General features: G+C 58.6%; 1 protein-coding gene across 1 annotated transcript in view; it reads right to left on the reverse strand.

Moving 5' to 3' along the window:
- Positions 1-4,215: 4,215 nt before the first annotated feature.
- Positions 4,216-10,191, reverse strand: part of RGMA (repulsive guidance molecule BMP co-receptor a) — a 47,247-nt gene continuing 41,271 nt past the window's right edge. Inside the window, exon 5 of the mRNA XM_034668899.1 lies at positions 4,216-4,240. Within this exon, the coding sequence (XP_034524790.1) occupies positions 4,216-4,240 (25 nt within the window). The remainder of the gene's footprint in view (positions 4,241-10,191) is intronic.

A 10,191-nucleotide genomic window follows, 5' to 3' on the forward strand; every position in this document is an offset into this window, starting at 1 on the left:
TCAGAGGGCGGTGTTGAGACATCGCCGGGCTCCTCGGAGACCGCTCCTGCCCCCAGAGCTGGGGCCTGCCCAGGGGCAGTTCCCATTCATTCGCCGACGGAGGGTCCTGAGTGACTGCGTTTCTAGCATCTTCCTGCAGGGGGCAGCAGATTTCCACAAACAGCCTGCCTCGCGGCCAGCACGTAAATTTACAGAAACACACCCCCCCCCCCCCCCCCCCCGCGAGGCTCAGCGTCATTCCTCTGTCCCGGGCGGGCCGCCTCCCTTGGCCGCAGAGCCCACGCTGGAGCCTGAGACGTGCAGCCACCTCATCCCTGCAGGAAGTGTGACAGAGGAGGGGAGAGGAGAGGCTGCAGGAAGAAGCCAGCCTCACCTGCTCCACCAGCAGGAGGCCCAGGGGCAGTGCTGACCCGCATGGCCCTGCCCTCTGAGGGGCCTCAGCCAGCCGGAGGCTCTCTCCGTACAGGCAGCCCCTGCTTCACTGACACAATCGCTGGGGGTCCAGCCTCTCTTCCCTCCCCCCTCCGGGTGGCTGCCAGAGGGACCTCCTGAGCCACAAGGCCCAGGCATCGCTGCGGCTTCCCCGGAACCCTCACCTTAGAGCTAAGCTCCCTGGCTCGGGTGTGAAGCCCCCCGGGACCTGCCCTCGCTGGCCAGTGCCTTGGAGCCCTCTAACTGCAGCCAGCCGTCAGACTGCTCTTGCCGCCTCTTGCATGTATTCGAGGCAGAGCTTGGCCTCCAGGCTGCGGTCCCTCCTCCCCTCCATCACCTCCGGCTGCCTGATGAATCTCGTTCATCTTCAGGATGCAATTCAAGCTTGGTTGCCTCTGAACAGCCTTCTTGGCCCCTGCTGTTCCCGTTTCTGTTCCTGTCTGTCCCTTCCCTGTGCCCACAGACACCATCAGAGCCCCGGCCCACTCTGGGGTCTCCACATTGTCATAGCTGTCTCCTCCCACGAGTCTGGCCTCCACATGGGCTGTGTGGGGGCTGGGCTTGGAGCCCTGAGGGCTGAGTGGGGGGTGCTTAAACCAGAGTTTGGGTCACAGCAGGCAGGCCTTCCGGACCAGGGGGATGTCTCAAGCAGTTAGGAGCCAGTTCCGTCTTCTGGAACACCTTCCCAAGTGCTCCTGGCGTGCCAGAGGATAACCCTTGATTTGCCGAATTGAGGGAAGGTCTGGGGACCTCAGGGAGCCGAGTGATGGGCTGCAGAGGCCCCGGGCAGGCAGTACGCAGCAGCGGCTCACTAGCCATTATGGTCCTATTCCAGTGTTGTCTGGGATGGCTGTGCTGGGGCGGGCGGTTGGCTTCGCTGCCCCAGCTGCCTTAGCCCCGGGGCTGGCGCCGGACTCCCTGGACCAGGCAGAGGGGTGAGGAGGCAGGAAGGTGTGAGGGTGGCGACAGCAGGTGCAAAGCCGAGTGGGCTCACACAAGAGGGACCTCGGTCCCAGCAAGGAGACCCAGGGCTCTCACAGCAGCTGAGCTGAGAGCATGGGCTCTGGAGAGACCATCCACCCCCAAGTTGGGTGCACCCCTGCCTGCTGTGACTTGTCCAGGTGTTAACCTCCAGGGGAAATATTACCGCCCACACCTGGTGGGGCCGCTGTGCCTGGGACATGCTGAAGACGAGGCCAGGTGAACCACCATTACTGAGGCCGACTCCTCGAAGCTACTAGTCCTGGGTGTGGCCAGACCTAAGCCTGGTGACCTGTCCTGAGGTCAAGTCCACACCCTGCCCCTCCCTGCCCCCGAAGGCCCCTGCTGCCCCATCCCCCACCACTGGGCCTGTTTGTCTCCTCTGAACTCCATCCCACATGTCACCCTGTCCCCACTGCTCTAGAATGCTCTCTGCTTCCCTCCTGTCCTCTCTGAGGCCTCCTGTGACAGTGGTCACCAGAAGAGCTCATGCCCGCCCGACGGTGTGCTGGCCCAGTGTTTCCTGAACTTGGGGCCTACAGATGTCTGATGGGGACGATAGTTCTTAGAGATATCTGGAAGAATTTAAAATGTTTTTGTTTTCATTTAGATTAACATTTTAAAGAAGTGACCTCTGCAAATCCTGGATCATTTGGAAGAGTAGGAAGCAGAAAAGAACCCAGGACTCTAGGGTTGTATTGGAGCCAAGGGGTCAGTGCTCCTTACCCAGGGGGACAGGGGGACAGACGCACGGTGACAGGTTTCACGGGTCCGAAGAGTGAAAAGTAGAGGAGACCGGAGTCACTCCTTGGCACCAATGACAGGGGCCTAGACAATCCCACCTTCATCACACGGTTTTGTAGTTTTGTTTGGGCTTAATTCGTAAATGTGTCTGGGTTTTATGGTTGAAAGGAGCTGTAATTACAATTTATGACAATTAAGAATTTATGCCTAGCCTCATGAATTATAAAAACTCCAGCCGTGGAGGGAGGGCCTGGAGGAATATTGGCCCCTGGAAGGGGTCTGAACGGACTTCAGGTATGTTTGGGAACTCCGAGCTGTTTGTGGCCTGGACTTGGGAGTAAGTGAAGCCGCCCATGGGACGTACTTGTGAGCAGAGCCCACCGGCTGCTCCTGGGGGTCAAGCTCTGGGCCGCTTGCTTTATTGTATGTTAATAATCCCGTCTTCGTGAAAGTGCTAGGAGGTAGGATTTATCTGGATTGTGAGGCCCCAAGACTTCAGGTCACGCATCTTAGGGAAAGTGCTGTAACTTACACTCCACCCCAGGTCCTCCCACCTTGCAAGGCGAGCTTGTCACTGCCTCCTTCAATGGCTTCTCTACTCTCACCCAAGTACCTTTGCACCAGACTCATCGGATTCCCTCAGGCCCTGTGATTCAGTCCTAATCCCTTCCCTTGTGGTCAATGAACAGGCTAGGAGCCGCGTGGGGCCGGCTCAAGAACAGAGAACTGGTAAGTGGGGACAGCCAGCACGCCGTCCGCCTCCCCATTCTGCACCCCCTTCCCTGCTCTGATCACAGCAAACTAACCTGTGCGTTGTCTGCCTTGCACTCCAAGAAGCCGGTCCTGGGAGGGCGGGCACATTCATCTGCAGGGGTCACTGCTCTATCCGCAGCACTGAGCACGGTGCCTGACCCCTCACAGGGCCTCCGGAATAAATGAACGGATCCCTCAAACCCGTACTGTGATGGGACACAGAGGGGCTGCTCCTAAAAATGTTTGTGCAAGGAAGGAAAGGGGGGGAGAGAAAGGGAAGGAGAAATGACTCCGCTGTGGTGTTAGACCAGCAGAGTGGACCCCAAAGGGAGGAGGCTGTGGACACCTGCCTTAAGGATTCATCTCTGATCATTCACAAAGGAAAAGGTGAGTTAGGTCAACGTGGCGGATGCTGTCATCATCCTGTAACACCTGGGGGAGAGCGGCCCCGGCCCTTACCTTGGCATTTGGTTTCTGGTGGTCCAGGCTCCCAGCCTTGACCTGAAGGCCACCCAGGAGCCCTGCTCACCAAGCCCCTCTCTTGGATGGAGCCTGGGCTTCAAGCCACCTGAACTCCAGGAGGGAGGTGGCTGGACGGGGGCTCCCATGATAAATCAGCACTCGGATCAGATACTTGGCAGGCTGGCGGACACGTGGCAGGTGGCCAAGAAATGTAGCTGTCATGCTGGGGTGACTCCAGTCTCCATGTAAATGGGGGTGGGGTCTCTAGCAGCAGCTGGATCATGTCTGGGACTGCTGAGAAGGCTTGTTTCCCACCTGGGGAAGCTGATGACCACTCTGGGGCCATGCTGACCTGGCCGAGAATCCACTGGCACCCTTGAGCCATCTCCTTCTGGAACCCTAAGCCTCTCAAACTTCAGATCTGAGGAACCCTCTCTCCCACCCTTCTTCTCTTCAGGGTCCAGGTTTGAAGTCCCTCTAACCACCCGGCCTCCCGGCGGGGTCTGGTCTCACTCCCTGCTAACCCAAGACCAGAACCCTGGATTGACTCCACCGAGCCCCTTCTCTGTCCCCAAGGGAAGAGCAGGTATGTGGCATGGGTGTGGGTGTCCGTCTGGAAACTAGGCCATGGCATCTACCTGCAAGGGCGTTGTGAAAATTGCCAAAGCAACCGCAAAGCTCAAGGTCAGGGTCGTATGTAGGTGTTTGCTCTGAAGGACGACAATGTGGGGGAGGGGCTGTCCTTGTTCCCTTCTAGTGGAGGTAACTGCCAGAATGAGGTTGCTTCTCACCCCTGCCACACGGGCGGTAGGTTTGACAACCACTTTAGACAAAGCAAACGCGTCAGGCCTGAGGCGGGCTCTGGTTCCTGCGGGACAGAGGGAGGAGGTGAGCACGAATGGGTTCGAATGTGGAGGAGTCCATGAGCGGTCCCAGTGTTCCTCTGGGTCAGGACGGAATCAGGCCAGGTGATGCGCTGGCCTTGGCCTTGGGATCTAGGCTGCCTGGGATGGCGTCCCCTGATCCCAGAAACACCCCCGCGCCCACCACGCCATGCCTCGTACGTGCAGTCCTGCCATCTCTTCATTAAGTCCGTGCTGCTGGGGGACAACCCTAGAGTGTTCCTTTCTGTTCCTGTCCTTCAGGGTGTAGACCCGGGTCACAGGCAGGAAGTGACCAAATGGTCAAAAGTGCAGAACGTCCAGAAGGATGGGTTAAGGTAGACGAGGGGAAGCTTGGACCCCAAGGGGTCCTTGGCCCACAGATTCAGGGGGGTGCGGGCAGCTCCCCAGGGACAGTGGGTGCCTCCGTGGAATTAAAGATCCTTAGACTCCTGCTTTGGGCATGCGGGGTTCCCACCGACCCCAGACCAGAACAGCAAGCTTCTCTAGCCTAGGTGGGAGCCGGACATAGAGCTCTTCAATTGTCTCAAGACTTGGACAAGTAAGACTAATCAGACCAAAGAGACATGATTTTGGACCATACCTAGCAGATGGCCCTGTGGCATGAAGTAGGGTCCCACCCTTAGTGGCTGGTGGGGGACACCTGCGTGTGAGGCTGGAGGGTGGGACTCTGCAGATCTCAGGAGCAAGCAGGGCCAGGGGCCTGCCTGGTGTGTTGGACCGTCCCCCCGGACGCTGGCTCAGGCAGGGAGCCCAGAAGGCGGTGTGACCCGGTGGGATGAGAAGGGGAGGGAGTGGATGCTTGTTGGCAGGTACGGCTTGCTCGGGCCGTGCTCCCTATATCCCGGGCATCCCTGTGGGCGGGCCACCGCCTTCCTGGGGCAGACAGCACACTGAAGTCCCAGGTCACACAGCCAGCAAGTGGCCAAGTCCAGGAGTGGGATGGGCTTCCTTCTAGCCCACAGAGTCTCCCACACCCCAGCCAGGAGCTGTGGGGAGTCGATAACACCCCTCCCAGGGTTCCTAGCTATTCTTCGAATTTTCCGTTTTACGATTTTAACACCATTTTCCCCATCAGGATGAGAACTTTGGTCCCTGCATAATTCGGTATTTGGGGTAAGGCCCCATCTTGGGGATCCCAGCTGTCCTTTTCCAAGTGTATTGTCTGGGCCCCCCGCAAGGCGTGGGGCTCCTGAGATTCCCTGCTGGAGCGTGGCCTTGGGACTAGCCACCAAGTGACATCTGCCAATCTTACCAACCACAGCTTTGCAACCAGCTCGTTCAAGGACAACACCTTCCCTTCATTCCGGATGTTCCTTTTATGAGCTCTGCGCTCTGTAAACATTTGCTCCTGGGAAGTGTACATCATTTAAAAATTAAAGACAATCCGAGGCGCCTTGGGTGGCTCAGTCAGTTGAGCCTCCGACTCTTGATTTAAGCTCAGGTCATGATGTCAGAGTCATGGGATCGAGCCCCGGGTCGGGCTCCATGCTTAGTGGGGAGTCTGCCTGAGATTCGCTCTCTCCCTCTGCCTCTGCCCCTCCCTACCCTCGAAATAAATAAATAAAATCTTAAAAAAAAATTAAAGACAACTTAGCTGCACGTGGTTTCCAACGTGTCCCAAAGTAAAATTTTGATTTTAGTGTCCCAAACACACTCCTTCCGTGGCTCAGTAAGTGACGCCACAGTTTACCCAAGTGCTCAGCACCAGCCCCTCCCCCGCCCCATTCTCCCATTCGCTAAACCCCACCTGCAGCACCCCCGTGTTATGCCCGGAAGTGGATCATTCGTGGCACCTCCCGCACCACCCCCGCCATCCCCCATCTGACTGGCTTGTGCCGGAGCCCCCCCCTTCTCCCCCACCTCACCATGTCCAGAAGGATTCCTTTAAAACCCCAGCTGGACACATTCTGCCCTGGCTCAAAGAGGTAGCTGGAACAAAACGTCCACCCCCCTCCCTAGTCGGTGGGCCTGCAGTGCTCCCTCTGGCCCCTCAGCAGCCTCACCCAGGCCATCCGCTCAGGGCGCCCAGTCGCATGGCTTCCTGCTGCCCCTCCAAGTCTGCCGCTGTGCGCTCACCGGTCTCTCTGCATGGAAGGGTCTCCCCAGCTCCTTGCCCGGCGTCCCCCAAATCCACGCAGGGGTCTTTGTCAGAGGAACCTGCGTCCTTTTCCCTTGTGGTGCTTGTCACCCTGGGACATCCGATCGTGCTAGGTCTCTCCAGCGAGAATGCACAGCAGTCTGTGTGGACCCCGCTGTCCGCCCTGGGCACAAGTGACCACGAAGGAATCATCGGGTGAATGCATGAGCGTGCGGCCCTGCAAAGCGGGGGCACCGTCATTTTCGGCGGCCTCCCCGAGCTGCTGGGTGTCCATGCGCGAGGCGATTTCTGAGCATCAGATCGTTGGATCTCTAACGACCTCGGGAGGTAGGGACTCCTGATTCCTTTTTACAGATAAGGAATCTAAGGCTCCAAAACTCCAAGGGAGACACACAACTAGTGAGGGGAGAGCCGGTTTGGACGCCAAGTGGGCCCGCAGCCGAGACCAAGGGCCACCCCCGCTCCACGCGGCTGCCCGGCCTCGCTGAGGAGCCCTGGTCATGCCTGGCTCTAGTGCATCACTGCCCAGGGGTCCCGGGGAGGGTTTTCAGCCCAGAATCTGCCCCCTTCGTTACGAATGACCCTCACGCATGCACGTCGAATAGCCCTTTCCCTCGAATTCTGGTTGGCCACACTGAACTGCCAAGAGTTTTTGCCACGTGTCGGTGTGGCGGGGTACAGCGAGGGGACGCACACCTCCATCTGCTAATGCGTTTACCTCCAGGCCGGCTGGCCCCCATCTCGCTGGCGCAGAGGCGGCCTCTCCAACCCAGCCCATGGTGCAGGATGAAGCCGCTTCTCGGGGATCATGTAGCTCAAGGCTCTGTGTTCCATATTCATGATGAAATGCAAATTTCCATGTTCATGGGCGACCAGTAGCAGGGTACTGGGGAAGAGTTCCAGCTGGTGAAGTTGAGGGTCCTGAACAAATTCCAAACCCAGAATATTCTCTGGCCAAGTGCCCTAGCATTTTCATCTGATGGTGAGCGGGATTTTTTAATTTTCAATCCTGTGTGCCCTGGCTTCTGCATAATCGGTTCTTGTGCGCTGGTCGGGTGCCAGCAGCCCCTGCTGCCTCCACGGCGCCTCCCCTGTGAGTTATTCCAACCCCGGCTACGACTGCGACAGATCGAGAGAGAGAGAGAGAGAGAGAGAGAGAGAGAGAGAGAGGCGTACGGGTGCTGACAGTTTGAGCCACGGGGTAAGATGTGCATGTATGTTCAGACTCGTTTCGTCCCTTCCAGTCTGGTTCTTCCTGCCAATGCCGGGAATCCCGCGCTCCCTCTGGGAGCCTGTGTAAGAGCTGGGTTCTAGAAAGTTCTCCCCTCCTCCTTTGATCTTCTCCTTCAGCTTGGACTGGTTACATGCTCCCTCTCTGGATTCCTCCCCTCGTTAGCCTTTCAGCTTACCCTCCTCTCAAGCTCCCAGGGTCTGTGTGGCCCTCTCCCTTCTCCTCCCACCCACCCCCTCACTCAATTCCTCCTGCTCTGAGAAAGCAGGGATACGAGCCCTGGTTTACACTCTCCGTGTGCCAGGCCCCGTCCTATGTCCTTTACAGGAATTAACTCTCCGAATCTCCAGACAACCCTATGGGACAGGTGAACTCCCCACCTTAGAGAGGAGGAATCAGAGGCTCAGAGAGGGTAAGCGACTTGCTCAAGGTCACAGGGCTAGGAAAGGGGAGAACCCCGGGGTGTGGCCTGGCTTAAGGGTGCTGCTTTTCTGCCTCATGACACTTGGTGTTAAGAGCAGGCCCAGACAGGGCAAAACGGACCTGGGTGTGCATCCTGGCCCTGCCCTGCTAAGGACCCTAGGCTGATCAATTCATCTCTGAGTCTCTGTTTCTTTGTAAAATGGGCATGAATTTGTTCCTGACTCATTGCATCATTTTAAGAGGTGAAATGTGATGACAGCTGGTGAGAACCTGGCCCCAAGTAAGTCTTGGTCCCCTCTGCAGAGCCATCACTCTGGCCCTGGGCTGTGTGAGCAGGGGACCTGCGGGGAGGGCGGCAGCCACAGTCCCAGCTCTAGGGCTCCTAGACTGACGGGGGGCAGCTGACATGGTCTGAGGCCAGCCCCCCCAATCTCACGCCCCCCACCCCCTTCGGCCATCATCTGTCCCCAAAACTATTCCAGCCTTACAGGAGCAAGAACACTTGGAGCCCTCAAGCCCCATAAGGAGAAAAAGTAATTTAGGGAAGTAGGGAGCTTGTGTTAAATGGCTTCACCTTCCATAAGCATCCGAAAATCCCCTTGCACGCGCACATGGGCCAGCTGCGTCCGGGTGCATGCAGCCGAAGCGGCCGCCCCGCTGAAGCCACCCGTCCACCCGTCCACCCGTCCACCCCTCCAAAGGAGCCAGTCTGTTCAGAAAGCAAATTCCAACACGCAGTCCGAAAGAAAATAACAAAACGAAAAAAACCCAAACTTTATTTGCATTTAGCTGTTAATAAATAATTTACAATATGTACATGCGGTGACACTCCACACAGGTCACAGACACAAGGACGCAGTGAGGGGTCCCCACTTCCAAGCAGAACGCGATCAAACACAACCAAAATAAAGTGCTTCACTTTTTACTTCCAACATAGGGACCATCTAAAAGCCAGCAGGGCGGGCCGGGCCGGGCCTCCCACCTGCCTGCCCTGGGTTGGGCAGAGAGAGGGGACCTCTCGGAGGGGAGGCGGGGAGCCTCCGGGGCCAGTGTATGAGAGGTCCCTGGGGAACAGAAGGGCTGCCTGGAGACTGAAGGGCCAGGACAGTGCGGGGCTGTGGGAACCGCCCTCCTGCCCCTTCTCGGGAGTGGAGCCGAGCCCGGTGTTGGTCCCTGGGTTCTCCGGGACAGCAGCAGAGGCGGGACTGGTTCGGGGCTCCTCAGATGGGCAGCCGGGGCTGACGGGAGGTGGGCGCCAGGGCTCTCGGCGGTGGTGAGACTCTCCTGGCTGTGTGGCCACGGGCTTGGGGGGGGGACTAGAGGGATGAGACCAGCCAGGGACGCTCAGGGCTGAGAAGCTTGCAGACCCTGCTCCTGTCCCCAGCCTGCAGACGTGGGCGGACGGGTGGGGAGTGGGGGTCCGGGGGCAGGCGAGGAGAACGGAGGGGCTCAGGGCAGGCCAGCTGGCCCTGTCCACAGCGCCTCCTGCCCACGCCCTATGGCCCAAGCTCCCCTGCCCAGGGGCTCTTGCCACCTGCTGGAAAGAAGGGGACAGAAATCAAGGGGTCGTTCTGTTTAGACATTTAGAAATGAGGACGTGAGCTCCTAAGCACAGTGGAGAATGGGGAGCCGGGAGGGAAGGAGCCAGAGAAGAGCATCAGAGCCCGTGAGTGGCGTCACTCTGACCTGTGCTCAGCACCGCTGCCCCAGCTGTGGGCTCCGAGGCAGGGGCAGGAGCAGGGTCACCTGAGCAGAGACAGGGCCGCCAGGCTGCGTGGGAGTCTCACCTCGGCTCTCGGGCAGGAAGGCACCAGGCGGACACCGCTTGGGTCAAAGGATGACAATTTGCTGAAGATGCTGAGCAGCCCCCCCCCCAGTCGTCCTAAGGCCCAAGGGGAAAGGAGGCCCTGCCTGGGGGGGTCCGGCCTCGCGGATGCCTCAGCCCCTCAGCTTAGTGTGTGCGAGTGTGCTCGTATGAGTGTGTGTGCGTGTGGCGGGAGCGGGCAGCAGTCAGCTGGGCCTGTTTCAGTGCATTGCAGGGGTGGGGGGGCAGGAGCTCGACTCTGATCAATCCCAGTGTCTCTGGTGGGGCGGGGTGGGGGGCTTCAGCCTGAAGGGCTCTGTTTTGCACATTCACACTGCGGGGCGGATGGAGGGGAGCC

Source organism: Ailuropoda melanoleuca, chromosome 9, assembly GCF_002007445.2.
Source record: "Ailuropoda melanoleuca isolate Jingjing chromosome 9, ASM200744v2, whole genome shotgun sequence".
Lineage (NCBI taxonomy): Eukaryota > Metazoa > Chordata > Mammalia > Carnivora > Ursidae > Ailuropoda > Ailuropoda melanoleuca.